General features: G+C 38.9%; 2 protein-coding genes across 5 annotated transcripts in view; one reads left to right on the forward strand and one right to left on the reverse strand.

Annotated features, from left to right (window-relative positions):
* Positions 1–97: 97 nt before the first annotated feature.
* Positions 98–7,525, reverse strand: LOC126372477 (threonylcarbamoyladenosine tRNA methylthiotransferase). The gene is made up of 9 exons (XM_050018267.1): positions 7,331–7,525; positions 6,666–6,840; positions 5,869–6,026; positions 5,277–5,543; positions 4,086–4,251; positions 2,838–2,945; positions 2,104–2,269; positions 1,283–1,444; positions 98–382 (listed from the first exon to the last, which is right to left on the reverse strand). The coding sequence occupies exons 1-9, from the start codon at positions 7,503–7,505 to the stop codon at positions 122–124; spliced, it is 1,638 nt and encodes a 545-aa protein (XP_049874224.1). The 5' UTR covers positions 7,506–7,525; the 3' UTR covers positions 98–121.
* Positions 7,526–8,983: 1,458 nt separating this feature from the next.
* The window catches only part of LOC126372521 (protein trapped in endoderm-1), a 58,053-nt gene continuing 42,374 nt past the window's right edge, over positions 8,984–24,662 (forward strand). For all 4 annotated transcript variants that reach the window (XM_050018326.1, XM_050018327.1, XM_050018323.1 and 1 more), the window contains exon 1: positions 8,984–9,121. The gene's annotated coding sequence lies outside the window, so the exon portion shown is untranslated. The remainder of the gene's footprint in view (positions 9,122–24,662) is intronic.

The raw sequence follows: 24,662 nt of genomic DNA on the forward strand, positions 1-24,662 counted from the left end.
TGAAACCTTAGCATGTATATGTTATGATTCTTGGAATTTCTTGTGTTTTTAAAGATATTCAAAGTAAATAATACATATGGGAAATCAAACTGCCAAATAATTCTAAAAATAATTTATTAAGCTATAAAAACATCCAGATCAACCTTAGAACTAAAGCAAATAATAACATTAAAATTGGTATCGGTACCGGCATTTTGGTACCGGAATTGTTTGTACCAATTTCGGTACTTAGTCCCGAAACCTCCCCCTTTTTAAGAGGGGCGGTTAGTCCCGGCATAGTAGGCTTGTCTATTGGTTGGCCCATCATGGAAAACTTAGTCGTACTTGTGATTTTGACTGTAAGCATCTTCCCCATGTACTTTTCTTCTTTTGGTACCAGGACCTAAGAAATAAATAATAATTAAATAAATAGTTTATTCTCAACAGTTACAGTAACAATGTTTAGTACATTGGGAATTTTTAACTAGAACATAGTACAAAGCATGGTCCACTGACTTCCAAACTAAGTGGAAAACTTGTGACTTGGAAGGCAGGGTTCCGTCGTACATATTTGTGGAAACAGTAATATTTCTAACTGTAACAATTACAAAAATCAAAGAAATTAAGGTTATATTTATATAAATAAATAAACAATGAGTGTGTGCGTGTGTGTGTGTGTGTGTTTTTTTTTAGTGTGTGCGTGAGAAGATAAATAAGATACATATATTTAGAATTTTGATACCGAGTCAAAGACTGCACACTCCATACAAAAAACTCGTTCCTACCGTGTGCTGCCTAACGTACAAGTGCAAGACAGCTCTGTATTTCTTAGCGGCTTAAGGCCATGTAGACCTACTCCTAGACCCAGAGGGGGTGAGATCGGTGCCCGATACGAAACGGAGCGGGGCGGAGATTTTTTTTTTTACGTGACTTATTGTAGATTTGCCGCAAATGGCTTAACTACTTGGCCGGACAAATTAGGAGCGCTGAGGGCTCTTTCCCGATCCAAAATTTAACACAACAGGCTTGAGGGTGCCCAGTTGGGCACGAACCTCGGCTCAGGGCGTCGTCTGAGAGGAAAAATATTTGAAAAAAATAATCGAACCTATAACGTTAGCGATAAGCGCTGACCGGGTCGGTATCGGGGTTCTGAAGTGTTTGTTGTCGCGAGAGTAATCGGGTCGTCGAGATCGTATACTACGTCTCTAAGCGGAGTGTATTCAGAAGCAACTACCAGGGGATTTGGGTGGTGCGAAGCAGAATCCGTGAGGTACGGAGTATATTCTATGCATTATATTCATACCTGTTCATAGAACTCGTTGTGCGCCACGTAGTAGTTGCGGTCATGCGACACGTCAGTGACGAGCACTTGGTACGTCTGTCCCACCCTATCAGAGTACGGCTCGTATGAACGGAACAGTTCCGATAATTGTTTGGTGCGCTTCTTTACTTCTTGGCCCGGTACCTGCGGAAAGAAATCTTCTTATTATCGTGTGATTTTATTTGCCGCTTTTCCCTTACTCTTACCAGCACTTCCTCATTATTACTAATGCTTAATAACCCTTTGTGTCCAACTTATTTTTTCCATCCTCCTCCAACACCAAATTTCAAAGTCCTCGAGTCTCTCTCTTTCTGTGATAGTGTCCAAGTTTCACATCCATAGAGGGCTATGGAGTATACTCCATACGAAAGTTTTGATGCATCGTTTTCGGATTGTTTGATTGATATTGAAAGGTTATTGAGGACAGAAGAGGCAAGTTGATAGGATAGGACACTTAATAAGACACGACTAATTAATTAAAAACATCATAGAAGGGAAGTTACAAGGAAAGAGAGGAAGGGGAAGACCAAGAAGAGCTTACATGGAACATATTAAAGAGAAGGCGAACGTCGTGTCTTATAAGGAAGTGAAATAATTGGCCTTTGATAAACAAGAATGGAGAATGCTACACCAAGCGTGGGTCTTAAATTAGTGATGAGAATAAAATGTTTGTATTTCTTAAAAACCACGACATTCGTCGTCGTAAAATTCCTGTTGATGGTCGTTTCGGGTATTGTACGTATTTAAAAACAAAAACGGCTGTTTATGTTTCATGTAAGACTAGCGGAGATGTCGGCACTTACCCTGGTCATCTTAGCAGCGGGCGTGCCGGGTCGCGGGAAGAACTGGTTGATAAACAGCGAGGGGAAGCGATACTTGTCGCACAGAGACATGGTCTGTTTGAAGTCTTCATCTGTCTCCGTTGGGAAGCCGCAGATTATGTCCGTTGCTATCGTTATGCCCGGTACTCTGGGAATAAGTATAGACTCGTTATAATTTACCCTCCGTTATAGAATAAATCATCATCATCAGCCCATTAACGTCCCCACTGCTGGGGCACGGGCCTTTCCTATGGATGGATAGGGATCGGGCCTTAAACCATCACGCGGGCCCGGTGCGGATTGATGGTTATTAACGACTGCTAATGCAGCCGGGACCAACGGCTTAACGTGCCTTCCGAAACACGGAGGAGCTCGGGATTCCACTTGATATCAACTCAGAATCATGGTCTGTATCATCCCCCTCAGTATTCGTTACGGTGTCACTAACACCGGTACGTATTTGTATCGCTACCTTTACGTACTAGTACGGTGTGTATGTGATATCGTAACGAAGACTGAAGGGGATGATGCAGTTCATTAGTCATAAAAACACAAAACAAAACATGATTTTCGCGACGGAATTTCCAGTCGATATCAACTGGAATTTCCGTCGCGAAATTCATGATCATGGCCTGAATCATCCCTCAAAGTTTACGTTACGATGTCACTAACACTCTGTATATGATTGTAATATCCTGTAAAAGGTGAGCCCTCACTTCTCCCGCAGGAAGTCGACGACGTGCTCGAAGTCAGCGCGCGTGTACTCCCTCTTCATGTCCGCCAGCACCTGGTCGCTGCCCGCCTGCACCGGCACGTGGAGGAACCTGGACAGCATGACCATTGTGAGGTACGGTGATAACTGTTATACCCATATGATGTGGACTGTATTACTATATGAATAAATAACAAATACTTAGCTTGTCATATCCATCTTTGGACTTCGTATCAACAGTGGCTGCAAGTTGTCTTTGATTACTTGTGGCTCTGCCCACCCCATTAGGGATTACGGGCGTGAGTTTATGTATGTATGTATGTACTTAGCTTGTGAGAGAGATTTTTAATGTATTTGCACCAAACAAGAACAAAACGTAAGCAAGAAACAAAACCAAGATACAAAACGTTGTCTAAAGAAGAAATATGAAAAAACATGTAAAAAGATTATAAAATCTGCGAAGAGTTCGCAACAACCATGTTCATAAAAACTACGAAAGGACAAATATTTACGATGTGATCCAGGATGCTTTAACAAGACCAGGGGGATTAAAAAGGCCACATTTAAGCAATTCATCTAAAAAAGCAATATTGCAATTTAACATTTGCACAGGTTGCTTTTTCATACAAATTCCATAGTAATTTCGTGTTTTGACGTTTAGTAAAAAGTAACTGATTTGACTAGTTGGAAATTACCCTATTCCGTGGGTCTGCCTACCCCTACAAGAAATAGGCGTTACCCTGAAAGGTAGTGCCAATTAATGAGTCATAATGTGTTAAGTCCTCTAGTTTATAGAGGCCAGTGGGTTGGACCATCATCTCTCTAGCGTTATCCCATTTTTCACAGGGTTCATTTACCCAATCTGAAGATTTGACAGGTCCGGTTTTTTATTACAGAAGCGACTGCCTGTCGACCTTCCAACCCGCGAAGGCAAAGCCAGCCCAATACAGGTTAGGTCACATACCTCCAAAAATGTCGAATGTGTTTCTCGAGAATGTGGGTTTCCTCACGATGTTAAACGTTATAAAACTGGACTTATTATTACGATTTTCTTAATTAAAATTCATAAATAAGTTAAATATAAAAAAGGAAATGTTTTTCGTTAGTTTTTCATAATTTATTTTGAACCTAGTACATGACCCAATTCTATGCAGAATCTGCGACAGTAGCGTCGCGCCCGCGGGGTTTCGCGGGAGGACTATCTGTATGTCTGTGTGTCTGAGTGTAGGCTGTATAAGGAATAAAATCTCACTTGTAGACGCGAGGGTGGTGCATGATCTGCGCCACCTGCTCGAGGTGCTCCAGTATGTACGGCGGGTTGGTCATGCCGAGCCGGAGACGACAGCCCGAGGGGATCACAGCCACCAGTTGCCATAGCAACTCGGGCAGGGAGGTGCCGATGTCGCGGCCGTATGTACCTGGGAAACGTGATAAAAACGTTAGAACATGAAGTAACTAATATAGTTACAACGTAAAACGTAGGGTCGGCATATAAGAAAGTTGCAGCTAAAACGCGCGGTAATAAAGTGCCGGTGACAAGTCGAATGAAAATAAAGGCAATTTTCTTTTTTCATATCTGCAATCAGTCGCAAGACTAATCAGATTTGATAAAAAAAATACGATGTTTACATTTTTCTAACTTTAAAAATATAAACAAATGACAAATTGTGACTAAAATATCGAATGATTACTATAATTAGAATAACTAATTTTGTGAATTATTTTCCGAATAGCAGATAATCAATTGTTCATATTATGAATAATTCGATTACTAATTTAGAACAACCACCCATCACACTTGTAAGTCTACCTACCACAAAAGGGATACGGGCGATACGGCAATTTTGTGTCTATATTATATATCGCATATTCGAGTTCATAATGGAATATAAATCAACAGATATCAGACATATTTCATTCGAAGCGTCTTAACAAGTTGATAGTTTTTTCTATATCGATTTTCTCGAAATACGCGGGGTTTAGCCGTAATTCGGGTTCACCCATCAGATTCCAGAGATATTTCATTCGAAGCGGTTTTAAAACTAATAATAATCTTACTATCTTAATCTTATTGTTGTAATCTTTTTACGAATACTAATGAAACTACTTACACATATCACACACATCTGCTTACACATCTGCCATCTAATTTAATGTTGATTTTGTGTTTTTTTTTTTATTGTTACGTCAATTTTATTAATGATTTTTAATTTTAATTTCTTGTTTATAATTTTTATGTATTTGTACTTTTATTTTTTAACAATTTTTGTACTTATTTAGTGTTTATTATTATTTATTTTTCTATGGACGTTATTATGGTCTGAAAATAAATAATTTGAATATATAATATCTTTTGGAAGGGGGGACGGTCGTACAGTTAAGGTCATGGTCCTTTGCGAATTGTTCTGGTTTTAATAAATAAATATATGTGATATACCCCTACCAGTGTCCTCGCTAGTGAGCCAGATCTCCGCGACGCCCTCTTTGAACGCTTGGCGCGCCCTCTCGACAATCTCCTCCGGCGGGTAGCTGGCCAGCTCCCCACGCGCGTGCTTCGTCTTACAATACGTGCACTGGTTCAGGCACCCCGTGTTTATTGCTATTATCTCTATTAGAGGGTTCTTCCGCACTTTGGGCAGCAGAAGGGATGCGCCACCAGCCTTCCTACCGTCTGTTGTTTTCTTTTGGCCGAATAGACGGACGGTGTGGCCTGTGGGAGAAAAAAAGACAAAAAAATAAAGAAAAAGTATAAGCATAAAATAAAAAAAGCCTATACATGTCCCTTTGCTGCTGCTGCTGCTGGACACAGGTGTCCGCTCAATCAACCAGAGGGTGGGTGTAAAATAAAGAATAATACTGCGTACGTAACTCCTCGCTGCGCCTATTCAAATCTAAGTAAACAAATAGCAGGCCTTATTAAGCTAATAGTATGACATTCTCTATAGTTTAGTTTAGTTTTATTCATATCATGAGTCGGGCTATAGAAATGGAATGAAATATTTTATTGTAGGCTGTTTATGATTATGATTCCTTACCCTTAAGAGTCTCCTCGACAATCTCAACGATGCGGTCAATCTGCTGTACGCCGACCACACTGAGCCCCTGCAGGTACTCGGCGCGCGGCGCCCCCTGCGGCACGCACCCTGCTACTACGACGTGGATGCCACGACTGCGACCTAGCTCTATCTCGTTCCTGTAAGAGGGGAGTTAGTAAGAAAAACAGGACACCAGATTAGTAAGAGAAGTTATTTATTATCTTTCTTTTAGCTTTGGTTAACTTACCATGCCCTGTGTAATAATCAAACAACTGATATAAGTGAATTTATTTAACAGTATCCAGTACTAGGCTTTTAAATCTTGAACCCAGTTAACAGCCTAAAGAGGTACAACAAACTGGGGGCAAAAAAAGCCACAACGAAGCAATTCATCTAAAAAAGCAATATTGCAATTTGACATTTGCGCATATAAAATTAAGTGTGCAATGCAAACAAATGTCAAATAGCAATATTGCTTTCTGAGATGAATTGCTGCGATGTAGCCATTATAACCCCCCCTGGTTTGTAAATGTATTATAACAACTGACAAACTAACAGAGACTCTTAGTAAATAAATGTTGTTTCAGTGTAGTTACTATTATGATAATTATTAAATTAAATATGAAAAGAAAAATAGACATTTAAAAAACAAATTTCTACCAAATCTTTAAATAAGAATTTTTTTATACTTGTCGTAACATAACATAAAATCACGCCTCTATCCCTTAAGGGGTAGGCAGCGGACATGTAATAATATTGTAATAACATTAAATCACAAAAATCCCCATAACACTCACTTAAAATGATCCTCGGCAGGGCTCTTGACGGTGCAGGAGTTGAGCAGCCACAGCTGCGCCTGCCACTTGTCCTCGGTGAGCGGGTACCCGTGTGCCGCCAGCAACCCCGCCATGTACTCTGAGTCTGAGTTGTTGTGCGCACATCCCCATGTCTTCACATACACGGTTTGGGTTCCTAGTTCAAGTAGATAATGTAGTTATAAGTAATTATAAATTATTTAACCTTGATGGCTGAGATTGAGATACAATAGTTTAACATTGTGTATGGTTTTTAAAAGGACATTCGCTCTTACGACTTTAAGAGTAAATTGGATAAAATTGCTTAATGAATAAAACAATAAATCTCATTGAAAATAATACCTATAACATTTTGTTTCATTGTAATTAAAGAGATTGTCAATTGACTTCTGACTGGTTCTGCATGTCAATAAATATTAAGAGCATGAGGTTAAGTAGGTATATAAATAGTTTGCTACCTTTTCCCATTGAAACCCAGAGAGAAGATTGTATTTATTTATCATAACATAGGATCTTCGGGCCCTCAAACACTCTAGATAATAATTAGCTCTGAACATCTTGCTCTCTCCTCAGTTAGAAAATAAAGCTTAAAAGTACTTTAAATTCTCAAATTACACAAAATAAACAAATCTTTGAGGTTATCATACCTGGGACGACACTTTCCAAGATCACTTTTTCCACTGGTTCTGCGTTTTTCTCCTCGCGTTTGCGAGACCGTACGGTGACATTCTTTCGACTGGCGTACCGTTCTTTAGGAGTTATGTCCTGTGAAGATATTAAATCTTCTATATCGTCTATAATCTCTGCAAAAGCGCCTGGCATTTTTGCAAAAACACGTTTGTTTTGTTGACTTTGACGTTTAAAATGTCAATTTGACATAATTATTGCGTATTGTTGCTTTTGTTGCATTTTTTTTACGCGGTAAAAGTAAAACTTTAGCAAACAAAATAAGAGGTCTAATAGGAAAGATAAGACTTACAATGATTTTTTTTATCATAAATTAAAAGCTTTTTATAATCATTTTAGGTAGTGATTTACATGTTTTAAAAGCCACAAATAATTCAATATATGCAAAGAAGCATCATCAAAACGTAACAGCTGTATTTTCGGATACACGCTTGGTTAAAGGAGCTATTTAGATATTGTTGCAGTCCTCCAGTTACTGAGTCCATTTCCCACCGGAGTAAGCAGAGACTATGGAATTCTTAATTCTAATGGAATTATGTGACTTAATTTTCTTACTTCGTTCTCATTCATCACTCGTTTCATACATGCACGCCGCACACATAATCTGCCATCCCTGGGAATAATACGAAGTGTGGAACAATTTATCACTTTATCACAAATTCCTACTAATAATAATCATTAAATACCAATTATAGAGGACTTAGCTCGCATTCGCTACGCAGCTATAGTATTATAAAAAAAAATGGGAATCATGGTACCCCAATAAAATTGTCACCTTCCATTATGTAATAGTAGTTGTATTATTATTCTAAAAAAAAGGTAAGCCGTGACCCGTAAAGCTATTACCATAAGGGTCTTATTGAAATGCAACGAGGAGATCATAAAGGTGTATGATGACAATGGATCGTATACGCAGCTGCGAAAGGTAAACGCGTGCGGTAACTGGCTGAATGCGGCGGTTCATTGCCGAGGACTACGGTTTTGGCGCCATTTTAGCGATCGATTAGCTGAGATTTATTTTAATCGGTTTTACATACATGCATACAGAAAAGTTACGCTTATATCCCGATCGGACCTGACAGAGTTATAATTTACCAATAAGGTAACCCGCAGCCACTCTTGGTACATTATGGATAGTTCGTCATTTTGGAAAGGAAACTTTAGTTGCAATTCAGCGGCGCGTTGTTTCATCCCCTTCTCATCCCCCTACGGGGTGATTTCCGGGATAATAGTTACTACTAGTAGTCTTAAGTTCTTTCCTAGGTCTCAAACTATCTTCATAAGTACACATCTAAATCGGTCCAACGGTTTAAGTGTGAAAAGGTATCAGACATTCGCATTTATTAGAGTGAATTACGAAATACTGTTTTACGAAATGTGGCGTTTCCATACACTTTCTTTGCCCATTCCATAACGCCTATAGTATTTTCCCTACGACAATAGGAATTTACTTTAACACTTTTCATTAACCGTAGCTCGTAGGATAGGAGTTTCTGGGCATAGCATAACGTTGTTCCCACAAAAAGTCCGAAGGAATCATTGCTCTTAATACACAACAGGCATTCAAATAACAACTGATCAAAATGAACCCTACCGCCTCAGTTGCGCGAGGGTACTCGGCCCAGCTGCACGTGTTATTGTTATTATTATTAAACGAAACGCGTCTGTGTTGTGTTCACATTGACAGTTGTTCGAGTTCTAAACGAAATCTTAGTTTATTATAAGGATAAAGTTTTCAAAATTGGAATTAGGTAAGTTTTGAAAGTTTTATTTTTGACAACGGAAGATTTTTTCAACAAGAAAGTTGTATAAGTACCTACGCGCCTTTTTTTCTTAATGTAGAAAAGTTTTGTTTTTATTTTTCACTTTATCTGTCTGTATGGTTCCTACCCGCACTGTAATTTGGAACTTACCTACCTTACTTTCTTATACCAGAAACTGAATCAGATGTTTATTCAGATTGAGAACGCCACAACAACAACATAAAATAGGTGTTTTTTGACGTGACTTATTGTAGATTTGCCGCATATGGCATTCACTACTTGGCCGGACAAAGGTAAAATAGTTGTATAACAATAGAAAATAGCCTATTGTCCCTGAGTATAGCGTAGTATTATTCCTTATTCTATGGCTATGGCACGGGCCTCCTCTCAATCATCGGTAATATAAAACTTTAGGAAATAATCCAAAACAAGTAGGTACCTAAACTATAAGGGACTTTCCAAGCTACGTTCACCAAAAACAATATAGGTAGATGGCGTTGTTCACTTTTTAACGTGATAATTACCTATTTTCTCATTACTCGGGTACATAATTACGTATTCCAAAATACAATGTAATGGCAGAAACATAATATAAAACTATTGCTGATTTGTATTTGGATCACATTATGTATAAAATCATGTTGCCAACTATATTGCTTCTCTTTATTTTGATAAGAATAATAATGGGTGAAAGATATTGTAATTGTGCCTGGGTGTAATAAAAAGGGTCATCATTTATACGCAAAAACAAAGATAAAAAATGTATATGTCTGTTATGCATGAAATTAGAAGGTTAAACGAACGAAAAACCGGACAGCGCCATCTATGTTGTTTTTGAGAAACATACCCTGGAAAATCCCTCATTAGTTTACTATACTAAGTTACCATTAACATATTTCAGCTCATAAGATATACCTAAGTTCTTTAAACTCCAAGGATGCACCAAATATCCCCTTCTTGTTCTACAAAACCTACTTCAATCAACAATAGAAATGCATTTGACTCCCGCTTGTTAATGTTAATGTAACCTCCTACAAGTCACGTCATGGATCTATGAACACCATGCTGGCTGAAGGCACAGTCCCCTTTGCGTTGCCTCCAAAAAATTAAGGAAGCGTGGCAGCGGCACGAGCGCCGTTCGTCCACCTGTCGGACTATTTTTTTTTTACATAATTAACCAAAAGAAGTTGTTGAACTGTATCATTCCAAAATTGAAGTTTAAAATTGGTTCCAATTTCAATTTTGTTTTTAATTTGGTTAGAGACTCTTCGGGACGACTGAGTACTACTGAGTCTACCTAACTAAGCTAGTATAACACTGGCCTGCGAAACTAAGTACACTTTTAGAAATAGAATAACTTTTTACACAAGAAACCGACATAAAAATGACTCAAAAACAGTTTCATTTTGTAAGTACCTAAGTAAGTACCATATAAATTAGAAAGAAAGGTGATAAAATACCTTTATGTAAAACGTTTTGGGCATGGGATCATCTACACCCCCGCCCCCCCTTGGCCGACAGGTTGGGTCATGGGTGGCCCACCCGACATAAAAGCTGGATCCGCTCCTGGAAATGATTGTGATATTCTATTAATTAACATCATTATATTATTCCGAATCGTGATATCTGTCAGCAGCTGGTTTATTATCCAGCACATTAATAACGCACAATATCTATTGTTTGAGACATTAAGTTTAATTGATTTGATAACTTCCACCCGCTACGTATACTAAGGTATCTAACACATTATTGTACATATTCTGAAGACGCATTTATTCACGATACCTAGTAACTTTTTCTACGTACATAACTTATATTCACGACTATATTGGGATAGTCAGAGGTGCTTACTCACAGTTAGACCAACGTGATAGGTGGTGAGCCGCATCGCCATCTATAATGGTCGAGCCAACTGCGTTAGTGAAAATTGCACTTAAAACAAATTAATAACTCATTCTATTCTTTTGCTTCTATGCTGTTCTGGGAGCAAATAAAAAACATAGAAAACGTTCAGCTGCTTGTCTTCCCGGGCATGTCGTAAAAACCGACAGAGGGATTGTGTCCTCTAACATGATGGACTAATGTTATGGGCGATAGGCTGATCCCTTATCGCCATAAGGTGCATCATATCCACCTTACGACATCGTATCAACAGTGGCTGCAAGTAGTCTTTGATTACTTGTGGCTCTGCCCACCCCATTAGGGATTACGGGCGTGAGTGTATGTATGTAATAACTCATTGCTGCAACTCGGGTAACGGGGTTCGAACTGGCGTTCCCCTATTGAGAAGCAAGCCGATGTACCACAGTACCACAGAGACTTATGTTATTATCTTTCTATCGTGTGGTATCAGGGTTACTATTGAGCCGCCAATGGCCCCTGACATGGCTCATGTAACGACTACTTACTTACATCGGTAGTAACCGGGACCAACGGCTTAACGTGCCTTCCGAAGCATGGATCAGCTTACTTTTTGGACAATCAGGTGATCAGCCTGTAATGTCCTAACCAAACTAGGGATCACAAAGTGATTTTTGTGATATGTCCCCACCGGGATTCGAACCCGGGACCTCCGGATCGTGAGCTCAACGCTCAACCACTGGACCACAGAGGCTGTTATGTTCTTTATAATATATATAATTCTTTAGTCTATGGCACACCCCATACACTTCATACAAACAACCTCATTCCACCGGTTCACAGGTAAAACTGCGGGGACAAGTTACCTAAATGTATTTGACAGTCTTGAGACTGTTCAAGATCTAAGCAAAGAAGCATGTGCACAGTCACTGTTAGTAGGTACTTACATATTTAAATTCACATTCACAAAAAAGCACGGCCTCCTAATAGGCTACCATCAATTCGCGCGCCTTCCAATTAGCAAGCAATGTTATCTGTGGCTCATCATTTTTATAGAATTATCTGAGGCCGAAAGTTATCTTTATGTCCCAGTAAATAAACACTTTGATTTGCGTCAACTGGATAATATGTAGAACTACTATATTTCACACATAATACAATAAATACATCGTCACCGTACCGTACCTTCCGTAAAGTTTGTTTATCCTAGTGGGAAAAAGGTGTGAGTTTATGTGTGTATGTATACTAAGTGTATTTCACTCATAACATAAATACATCGTCACTCCATAGACAAGTAAGCGCCTTTTTGAAAGATCACATTCTAATGTGGTTTTTTTACGTTAATAATTGAAATTAATTAAAGACCAGAAATCTCCGTGGTCTAGTGGTTAGAGCGTTGGGCTCACGATCTGGAGGTCCGGGTGCGATTCCCAATGGCGACATTGTCGAAATCACTTTGTGAGACTTTCCTTTGTTTAGTAAGGACTTTGCATGCTTGAATCTCCTGATTGTCTGAAAAGTAAGATGATTCAGTGCTTCGGAAGGCACGATAAGTCGTTGTTCCCGGGCTACTAGCCCAAACACCTCCATCAACCCGCAGTGGAGCAGCGTGGTGGAGTATGCTCCATACCCCCTCTGGTTGATTGAGGCGAGGCATATGCCCAGCAGTGGGACGTGTATAGGCTGTTTATGTCATGCTTGTCTATTGCGTAGTTTTGTTAAAAATGTGTAAAAGAATCGAAAAATCATCTAAATCTTTTCCTTTATTCAAAAATCTAAATACAATTTGGTCATGGTAACAAAAAACTAAGATAATTTATTTTTTAACTTTCAAGAGCTGAATTTAGGACGCCTATCTGTGGGGCCCCACGCATAGATAAGCGAACAGTTTTTTTTTCGATCGCGTTATTTTGGCACATTAGTTTTTGTGTAATTATTTACTTCGTCGCGTCGTTGGCTGCCGGTTCAAAAGTCAATCAGTTCTGTAATAAATAGTTCGAGTGTGATTATTTATTGTTTGAAATACCTATTCAACTAAGTAAACTGTAGGCGGAATTTATACGTAAACACACAAGTACACATAGATAGGAATTATTTATAATCGATTTAAAAACGATTTTCTGTACTAAATACCTATAAAAAGCGAAATACCATTCACTGACTAATCAGGAAATCTCAACTACAAATGCAATAGCAACTAAAATTAACTTATTTTAGAGACTCAAATTTTATATGAAGATTCTTTTTAAGATGTAGGTGCCCTGTCAAATTCGTGGGCTGCTGCGAAATTCAATCCTCAAGGGGTTAAAAAGGGGGATTAAAATTTTAATGTTCTTTTTTATTCATTTTTAAAGTTGACGCGGACGAAGTCGCGGGCAGACTATTAGTTTTATAAACTTTAACTTTTAACAATAATATTGTCCATAACGTGTTTTAGACACCTATTTATAGGTATACTTACTTAGATTGGTAAATTTTGATTTAGGGCTTCGCCCACGACGAGAAGTAAATTTTAGTAGCAAAGTAATTTTTTTGTTTAACTTGCGACTGGCGCGCTTTTTTGTTTTTGTTTACCTCTTACTAGATCCTATTGGCGCCTCATACTCATTTTATGTAGACGTGTCAATCGCAATGACACTAAAATAGCTTTATCACGCAGATTTACGACGAATAAATTGAATTTATCAGCTGCCCTCTCTGCGCGGGCGATGGGACAAAATCTGAATAAGTAAGCGAATAGGTACATTGCTTATAAATGAAACATACTTACACAAACAAAGTGAAAACTTCGGTATATCCATGTGTGAGAAAAAGTTTTCGATAAAAAGGTTAGTTTCGTCAGTCGTTACTTTATAGAGAAAATCTTTTAAAAATCAAATCTTTATTTTGAAAATGGGGCTTCTTTTAAAAAAATCAAAGTTTTTAAAAAACAATAAAATAATAATTCATTCATAAATCACACGAGGATGTTTAAAAAGGCCACATCGAAGCAATTCATCTATGAAAGCAATATTGCAATTTGACATTTGCGCATATAAAAGTAAGTGCGCAATGCAAACAAATGTCACATATCAATATTGCTTTAAACCCCCCAGTTGCATTTTCGCCCGAAACTACGCGTGGTGGGTTTTCGCGCCACGTTTTTTCCACCCCTTCTCATCCCCTTAGGGGGTGATTTCCGGGATAAGAACTATGTTCTTCCCTAGGTCTCAAACCATTTCCAAACCACGGCAACATTGTTTTTTTAGATGAATTGCTTTGATATGGTCTTTTTAAGCCCCTAGAGGACGGTATAAGTACAATATAAAATACATCATCATCATCATCAACAGCCTATATACGTCCCACTGCTGGGCACAGGCCTCCTCTCAATCAACCGGAGGGGGTATGGAGCATACTCCACCACGCTGCTCCAATGCGGGTTGGTGGATGTGTTTTTACGGCAAATAGCCGGGACCAACGGCTTAACGTGCCCTCCGAAGCACGGAATCATCTTACTTTTTCGGACAATCAGGTGATTCAAGCCTGAAAAGTCCTTACCAAACAAAGGACAGTCTCACAGTGATTTCGACAATGTCCCCATCGGGAATCGAACCCGGACCTCCAGATCGTGAGCCTAACGCTCTAACCACTAGACCACGGAGGCTGTTTATAAAATACATACATACATAAACTCACGCCTATTTCCCACCGGGGTAAGCAGAGACTATAGAATTCCATTTGCTTCGATCCTGACACACTTCTCTTGCTTCCTCCACATTCATCAATCGCTTCATACACGCACGCCGGTTCAGAGTAGATCGTATTAAACCTTTTCGAAGGACATCTCCAATTTGATCATCGTAAGTCCTTGTCGGTCTTCCTCTGCCAGCCCTACCATCAACTTTCGCTTTATATACCGCTTTTGCAATTCTATTATCCTTCATCCGCTCAACGTGTCCAAACCAACCTAACATTCCCTTCTCAATCCTAGTCACTATATTATAAAATACAAATACCTACAATTTAGGCTTTTATAATAATAATAATAATAAAAACACTTTATTGCACACAAATTCACAAAACATTTACAGGATAAACTTATTCTAAGGTGGGCAAAGGCGGCCTTATCGCTAAGAGCGATCTCTTATGTACCTAAACAATGTCATGTTCCGTGACTTGTCATCAATTTCACTTACACACCTCACCGAGCTTCCTGTTAGGCCAAAGTGATAGGTGGTGAGCCGTATCGCCGTCTAAAATGGTGGTAAAGTGTTAGTGAAAACTGTACTTACACCATCATACCTACTTCTTACTATATTCCTAAATAATTTACTATACCTACCTCATCATCACCAGCCCATTAACGTCCCCACTGCTGGGGCACGGGCCTTCCCTATGGATGGATAGGGAGATCGGGCCTTAAACCACCATGCGGGCCCAGTGCGGATTGGTGGTTATTAACGACTGCTAATGCAGCTGGGACCAACGGCTTAACGTGCCTTCCGAAGCACGGAGGAGCTCGAGATGAATTTTTTTTTTTGTGGTCACCCATCCTATGACCGGCCTTTGCGAAAGTTGCTTAACTTCAAAATTAATTAATTCTAAATTATTGCAGTTTAACTGGGGTTAACGATTGATGAATGTGGAGGAAGCAAGAGAAGTGTGTCAGGATCGAAGAAAATGGAATTCCATAGTCTCTGCCTACCCCGGTGGGAAATAGGCGTGAGTTTATGTATGTATGTAAATGCGGTTATTCCCAAAATGTTGTCTGTAATAGAGTTGGTCTAATAGTAAGCTCAGTGTGGAATGGGTACTTAATTCGTCTTGCGATGGTTGTTTCTCTGACCACCCCAATTGGGATATAGCCGTGGGCTTATGTTATGCCTGTAATAGAAAACTAAGCTAGATATACATAATATAACAAAGACAATGGTCATTTTCTTACCCGCCGAAAAGGAAAGGGACGGATGATTGACAACTGTTAATTTTAAAATGAATAAGGGAATGAATGAATAACCCGGGTGAATAAAATAGGCATCTCGCTGATATGCACCCCGTTAGACTTGGGCAGTCAACTTAATTCTGTCGGGTTTTTCATCATCATCAATTTAAGAGCCACGCTCTTGTCGGTGTAGCATTTTCCATTCCAGTCTATCAATACCTTGACTTCCCCATGAGACACGACGTTAACCTTTTCTTTAATCTGTTCCATTTAAGCTCTTCTTGGTCTTCCCCAAGAAGAGATGTCGGGTTTTTAGTCAATATAAAATTTTAAGAGGGTTTAAATTTCTGCTTAAAATTGACGTGTGTTCCATAAATTTTATGCCTGTCGATTATGCGTCTCTTTCCATTTTGGCGGATAAGAAAATGACAGGTATAACTTGAAATAAAATTAGACGGTGTGTACGGTCACGAGCATTAATATGTAATACACTTTGGTACCATGTCACATTAACTTCTTTGACAAATTGAACTGTAAGTCTCATTAAATGTCAAATATGTTAGTGCGGACAGAGTCCTAAAGTGGGTACATTACATTGCTCATGACTGTACTGGAATCGCAGCAATAGCTATTTTCTAAATCCCTCCAGTCTTAGCATATCCCTCCCTAGGCGAACTGAAATTATACTGTTTGTAACACAATCCGAGAATTTGACCATTAGCATACAATGAGCGTGTTAAGATTCTAATCATCGGGTTCCTTTCGAGTCCACATTTCGACATTAGGCATTCATAAACAAAATACATGTTTAGGTTTGAGAATTCTAGAGAAAGATGTAACTGTTATATTAATCGCCCGCTTAATTATTCATTAAGTTACCTTTTATTATGCTGACCGTGAATAATCTTAAGATTTTTTTTATTTTTTTTTAATTTTTGTGTCCAAACATGCGATCGGTCGACTGACCATAAGCAGTTTTGATGGTTTGGTTTTATTAACATGCAGGACAGGCCCCCTCATTAGAAGGCTGCCTTCGTTAAGGTGCTACTGCTATCCCATATGTGCGTCCTTTTGAGGCGTCTCATATAGTGGTTGTCACTTAAACTCCGGGCCAGTTTGTTTTGGTGATGAGTAATTCGATCTCTATATAGCCTTGTAGTGGTGGTATAATCTTAATATATATCTTAATATCTTAATATAATCTTAATAATCTTAAGATAATATATATATGTATATTAGACTATCACTATTCTTATTTAGAGCCGTGGTAGCCCAGTTGGTAGAACGCTTGCCTCTCACTTTGAGGTCGCAGGTTCGAATCCAGCACAGGCCTAAAGCAATGATTGGCGAATTTGTTCTCGAATTCATCTTCGGATCATAAATGTTTTTCACGTGTCAAATCTTCAGGTTAGGTAAGCGGACCCCGTGAAAAACGGGACAATGCTAGGAAGATGATGATGATCACTATTCTTATTTAAAATTATAATAACTGGCCCTCCTGTGGATGTGGGTATGTCCAGAATTGTCCTATGTTCTAAGCACGGAATAGCAGAAAGAGGTTGGATTAAAACGCGCATTTTGTAATGTAAAAATAGGTAATTATCACGTTAAATCACGTTGAGGAGCTCGGTGGCGCAGCGGTAAACGCGCTCGGTCTGCGATTGTTGAAGTTAAGCAACTTTCGCAAAGGCCGGTTATAGGATGGGTGAAGAAAAAAGTTTTCATCTCAAGCTCCTCCGTGCTTCGGAAGGCACGTTAAGCCGTTGGTCCCGGCTGCATTAGCAGTCGTTAATAACTACCAATCCGCACTGGGCCCGCGTGATGGTTTAAGGCCCGGTCTCCCTATCCATCCATAGGGAAGGCCCGTGCCCCAACAGTGGGGACGTTAATGGGCTGATGATGATCACGTTAAATCTAGACAGCGCCATCTGTATTATTTTTAGGGAACGTAGCCTGGAAACTCCATCATCACAGGCACCAGAGATATAGGTCAATACACGATTGAATAGAATGTAATAATTAGTCGTTCTCGGCGAACTTGTTACGTCATTATTCTCACAAAGTAGGGTACATTATTGCTTGTGCACTAATTACTAGTAACATATTAGTACAAACGCGGGGGATATGGCCTAGATAGTGAATTACAATGGTCCTTCTATGTTGGAGGCAGAGTTGAAGCTTGATGCATACAGAGTAGGTACAGAGGCGGTATTGAGAGCGTCGTCGCGGATCGGGAAACGAGAGTTTGTACCACGGATGTTACGGATATGAAGTTACGAATATGGATACGAATAGATATTGGAATAATATAGGTTTTGGATACGGATATTGTTTTTTTTACCGGTTTTGTACTGGTACCCCTACCGCACAGGATAGGTAGGGTCCTTGTTAAGACTACACAAACAGTATTTTCTTTCCAGAAATCTTACGTACATATCAAATTTGCCCCTTCGCTCAGAACACATATATTCCAGTCCTCTATTACCATAAACCTTAAAAATAAGTAAAATAAATAAACATATAGGTGGTAAATGATTATCCTTTTTATTTCGTAGATCAGATAGTTTCGAATACGAATATGGATATCCGTAATATCTCTAGTTTGTACAAGACGGATTCCGTACCGGATTTCTGTGTGAACGTGAGCAAAAATACAAATAAAGAAAATGAATTTTTATTGTTTATATATTTAGTAGTCAGCCTCCGTGGTCTAGTGGTTAGAGCGTTGGGCTCACGATCTGGAGGTCCGGGTTCGATTCCCGATGGGAACATTGCATTGTCGAAATCACTTTGTGAGACTGTCCTATGTTTGGTAAGGACAGCAGCAGGCTTGAATCACCTGATTATCCGAAAATTAAGATGATTCCGTGCTTCGGAAGGCACGCAAAGCCGTTGGTCCCGGGCTACTAGCCCAAACACCTCCACCAACCCGCAGTGGATCAGCGTGGTGGAGTATGCCCCATCCTCCGGTTGATTGAGGGGAGGCCGTGCCCAGCAATGGGACGTGTATGGGCTGTTTATGTTTTATGTAATGTATATTTAGTTGTATCATGTTTGGTAGTTTAATTTAGAGATACATTCTGTTTTGAGCCTACTGATCGATTGATCAGCCTTCCAGAAATACTTGCCACTTGTGAGAAACGACTAGCAAGCTTACATTGAGCTCTGACTCTTAGATCTCATATTGAGGTTTTTATAAACATTTCTTTTTACCCGACTTTGCGACGCAAAAAGGAGGGTAATGTGTTTACCGCTATGTATGTATGTGTGTATGCATGTTTGTTAACCGTGGTCGTATGCATATCTGTCCCAAGAATGTGTTTACCATCAATATTACCATGTCCTAAACATTCGGAAAGATTTCAGAGATTTTTCATATTTTTTTGTTTCTTACCTTTTACAGCGTCATTTTTCCGTAGTCGGGTTTTAGTTTTTGAATGAATGAATGAATGAAATATTTTATTTTCAGATATTTATCCATATTAAACCTTTAAACCTTAAACCTCTAACTCTTCTTTTCTTTTTAAACCTTTATTTTTATTTGCTTCTATGCTGGACTTATATTCGGCTGGGATTCTCTCCGCGGGTTAGAGGTTAAAAAAACCCAAAAAGCTGTAAGTAGATGGCGCTGTTCAGTTTTCACGTGATAGTTAATAATAAATGACCTATTTTCTCGTTACTCGGGGTGCATAATTAATCATAGGTATATTAATGTAAGTAATGGCAGCATATAAAAATAATTGTTGCTTGATATTTGGATCAGATATGGTACAGAATTATAAACTACCTATATTGCTCCTCTTTATTTTGATCAGAATAATAATAAAAAAAAAAAAACATTTATTTTCAGACTACAGTCCATAGATATGTTAGTATGACTAACTTACATGCTATGTTAGTAACAAGTAATGTAGATAATATAATAATAAGCAGATGGGCAACCTCACCGTGCGCTCGGGCGCAACACGTGCAGCTCGGTGAACCGGCCCAGCAGCGCGGAGTCCATCCGGTCTCCCACCATCCTAAGGACGCTGTTCGTGCTCCCTCGCACTCTTCGTAATAATGAGCCAACTTTTTTGCAAATTACCGCGTAAAAGTCGTCGACTCCAGCATCGGCAAACATGCCTGAGGCGCTGCAGTAACGAGGGAGCCTAAACAGATAATGGATGGAAGATGTGTTATGCCTGTGTGTAACAAGGGTCATCATTTCAGTCTGTTATCCATGATATTAGAAGGTTAAACGAAGAAAAAACTTTACAGCGCCATCTGTATTGTTTTTGAGGAACGTGGCCTGGAAGATCCCTTATTCCATACATTTTCATCACTGCAACTTGGCTAACCTCTCATTTACTTGCTTGAGTAAGCACACTCATAAATGGCCGCAAATAATATATCTATTTTTGTTTTCAGTGTGTAATATCATAGATATCTAAGTACCTACTACTTATTTGAATATGGGGAAGTACTTAGGCATAAAATTAATAATAAAAGGTTAGTGATTACTTAGAAGATATGAATGCATGGGATTAACTGTCTAAGAACTGATATTAGGCAGCTAAATTACTTAATTGTATAATAATATGTTGTTTTTTTACGAACGTCTTGGGCCCTTTGCCGAGGTTTTTCTTGCAGCTTCTTTTCCCCGGCTATACAGGTTGTGAGAAGCTGCAGTAGTTTTAGGCGGATGAAACGTTGGTTATGTAAAAATTGACGATTCAAAGTGTAACTATGTTACCTACTAAAGATATTTTTGAATTTCACACACACACATTACTACCTATTATTTTCCCAAATTGTGCGATGGGGCATTTTTAGTTAGAACCCATTTGTGGTGGGGGCTCACACACATAATAATATATAATATGAAAAATATGGCTTATTTCATGCTTTTTTTTAAAACAATATTTCTTTTTGCCGCCCCAGAGAGAAACATTTATGTCTTTGAGTGTCTTGCGTCAACGTCATTCGTCATAATTTATTTAAACTTTTTTTATGACTCGCTGAAAGCGTTTTGAAGTGGCTCATTTGCAAGTTATTTGTATGAAGTCCTCGACATAACGTGATTTATGTTGACACTTAGCAATTTGTTTGGGGTTTAGTGCACTTATATGTTTTGAAACTGTTTACAATCAAATATGTTTAGGAAGTTCGACTACGCAGGAACTAGTTATAACACAATCTCGAATCTCTTATTTATACTGCGCACTTTCTTTAATACAGGGTTTTAGTGACAATGTAACGAATACTGAGAGGGATGGTTCAGACCATGACTCTGAGTTAATATCAAGAGGAATATTCCATTATTTTCAGTTCATATTTTTGCGATTGAAAATTCCATTTGATATCAACTCAGAATCATGGTCTGAATCATTCCTCAAAGTTTTCGTTACGATGTCACTAACAGATGACTGTGGCTTTTTTAGACCCACTTAGGTCATATCAACCCAAGAAAAATCGACTCTATTTCATCTGCAGTCAATCTATAATTCTCCATTATTTTCAGTAATGTCAATACGAATGTAACTCAACAAAGCAAATATATATAGGCTGTTTATGTTGTATGCTTATGTGTACAGATTTGCCTTTATTTTACCTGTAAATTTCATGGATAACAGACAAGTTTCTTTTATATATATTTGTTTTTGCGTACCTATAAATGGTGACCTTTGTTATTACACCCAGGCACAACACATCTTCCACCCGTTATTATATTGATCAAAATAAAGTCAAGCAATATAGGTAGCAACATAATTCTTTATGTACCTATCTGATCCAAATATCAAGCAACAATTATTTTTATACATATATGCCTCAGCAATTATATTATTATTATATTTTTGAATAATGATATACCCCGAGCAATGAGAAAATAGGTAATTATATTAGGTACACGTTAAATCTGAACAGAGCCGTTATATTATTTTTAGCGCGAAAAGTGCCTTATTAATAATATAAAAAAATAGTTACAAAAGGTAATCGGTAACTTTAAATAGATAATATAAGAAAATAGTAATACATTTTCAGAGAATACCAAGATGACGCTCTAATAAATACCTATTAAGATTCATAAAAGTGCTAATAAAGTCGCGGTCGTGATGCTTGCTCATAAGGCACGGCGCTACTTATATTTAATTTGCACGTAATAAGTATAATGATAACGGAATATTATGGTCAAGTGTCCTTGAAATACGCTTTGGATATATATAATAATAGGTAAAGTACTACGTGAAGAACGGTAACTCTCCGCCCTGCACCTATTCGTATTGGGCGCCGAACTAGATTTACCTCACCCCCTCTGGGTCTTAAACAGAACGACCATTTCAGTACAATTGAGGAGCTCCGTGGCGCTGCGGTAAACGCGCTCGGTCTGCGATTGTTGAAATTAAGCAACTTTCGCAAAGGCCGGTCATAGGACGGGTGACCACAAAATAAAAGGTTTCATCTCTAGCTCCTCCGTGCTACGGAAGGCACGTTAAGCCGTTGGTCCCGGCTGCATTAGCAGTTGTTAATAACCATCAATCCGCACTGGGCCCGCGTGATGGTTTAAGGTCCGATCTCCCTATCCATCCATAGGGAAGGCCCGTGCCCCAGCAGTGGGGATGATAATGGGCTGATGATGATGATTCTATGTCTATGGTACAAGTCAGTACGACCTTAAAACCGCTTCGCCGCCAACCGCGTCGACGCGCAGTGTCGTGTAAGCATCGTTTTACTGTATGTATGTATGTTTGGCCTGATTTAGCAAAGCTTCCGTCATCATTATAGTGTTTGCATGGAAGGCAACGTGTGACGTCAGCCGTTTGATGGGTTAACCTGATAATGTAGATTTAGCGACCGGTCTCCACCAGTTATCAGAATACATTTATCCCCACTTATAACTGTTTGTCGGATTTTCTGCCTGTAATGGTTGATGTACTGATTTTGGAATATTAAAGATTAACTAGAAGTGGGACAGGGTGAGATATCGTTTCTGATTTTGCTAACTGACGTACTTATCTGTAATTTTTGTGTGTGATTTGTGTCTTATTGACAATTGCAAAAGGTGCAAATTAGTTTCGCCGATAATGCAGATACGTCAGTTCGTGATATCAACGACGATATGTTGATCATTTTATCGATTCTGACGATATAATTATGTCGTTTTGTCGATTCGTGCCAATATGTGAAACCACGCGTGTGGCACGCGTTTTAGTGAAAAAAAAAACAAAGTTATCTTTCTGGATAAAATTTACTGAATCGATCGATAATTTTATCACCTTGCGCATGTTAGCTCTGCTACTGACTTTTTTATTTCACCCGGCTATCTAGGACGAAGAATAAATTTTAACTTATCAAATATCACTGACACCCTGTACATACGTATTTTAATACTTTCTCGTGCTGTCTAGTGATGGGTTTTTACATATTTCCTTATTCATTTCGAATAAATGGACGTAACGGACACTTTTCAAGCTTTTTTATCCTGTGATGTGAACATCCGCCCAGGTCGACGAACGCGTGACTTACCTACATCGCTCCCTTAATCAGCGCTTATCGCTATCGACCCACTAGGGTCGATTAATTCTTTCAAATATTTTTCCTCTCAGACGACGCCCTGAGCCGAGGTTCGCGCCCAACTGGGCACCCTCAGGCTTGTTGTCTTAAACGTTGTCCCGGGTGAGAGTAAATATACAATAAGTCACGTCAAAAAAACCTACTTACATCGTATTGTCACGGGTTCGAAACCCGGCTAACCCCAAACCACTGAATTCGACTTTATGGGTTTGGATTCATGTTTGGATAATTGATATCGCGTGGATTTTTCCCGGTTATTGACAATAGACTCGCGTCCTATTACATGGGACTTTAACATAGCTGGCGAGGAATGTATTTAATATAGTGTACTATAATACACAGACACTACACATTGACATTATCGTACACGCACATCTGTGTGTGTGTGACGTTTGACAGCACACGATTTAAGTCTAAACTGTGTTCGAGGGGTGGTGAGGTAAACCAAGCTCAGACGCTGGTAGGGCGGAGAGTTGCCGTTCTATACGTAGTATGATTCCTTATTATATGGTACTATACACCTCTGCCTACTCCTTTGGTGATATGTAGTGATGCTATGTTATGTTATACTTATAATAATGTTTAATGTGTAACTTGCATCTGAAATTCAGTACTGGAACGCTTGCACCGGCTCTCGAAGGACCAAATTATGAAGAGATAGATAGATAGATCGTTTATTTGCATGAACACAGTTTGTATTGTTTCTTCACAATAAAATATGACGAATCCAATTGAAATCTATTTATCTGCGAAAGAGCACACGTCGTGTTCACATCAGTGTCGCGAAGGGCATTAGACGGCCGAGTTCCCATACATAAAAAAAAAACCAACACTGATACGTCGAAGTTCTCGAATGGCTGGCCTGAGCACAGCGTCCAGCCGTCTGCCCTTACGTCATCCAATCTCTGTTTCACAATACACAGCATGAATAATTCCTACTCGCATGCAATTCATAAACTACTCGTGGTTTTATGAAATGTGAAGTTTGGAGAATGACGTCAGACGAGAGTTGAATATCGTTCGACACGTGGTTCAGTGACCCAGTATAATGCATTTGACTGGATAATAAGGAATTGTCTGCAAGTTAAAATATGGTTTAGGGGATCACGTTGTTTTTGATGCTATAGAAGCCTGTGTTGAGCCATCGCAAATTCGCGTGTTGTTTTTCAATATACCTATAGATACTTCGTG

Source organism: Pectinophora gossypiella, chromosome 14, assembly GCF_024362695.1.
Source record: "Pectinophora gossypiella chromosome 14, ilPecGoss1.1, whole genome shotgun sequence".
Taxonomy (NCBI): Eukaryota; Metazoa; Arthropoda; class Insecta; order Lepidoptera; family Gelechiidae; genus Pectinophora; species Pectinophora gossypiella.

Excerpts from the sequence above, each read along its gene's own strand:
- LOC126372477 (XM_050018267.1), bottom strand. The coding sequence starts at position 7,505 with ATGCCAGGCGCTTTTGCAGAGATTATAGACGATATAGAAGATTTAATA. Across the intron at positions 6,841-7,330 it reads CTTGGAAAGTGTCGTCCCAG|GAACCCAAACCGTGTATGTG; the intron begins GTATGATAACCT and ends TACTTGAACTAG. Across the intron at positions 2,946-4,085 it reads CACCACCCTCGCGTCTACAA|GTTCCTCCACGTGCCGGTGC; the intron begins GTGAGATTTTAT and ends CATGCTGTCCAG.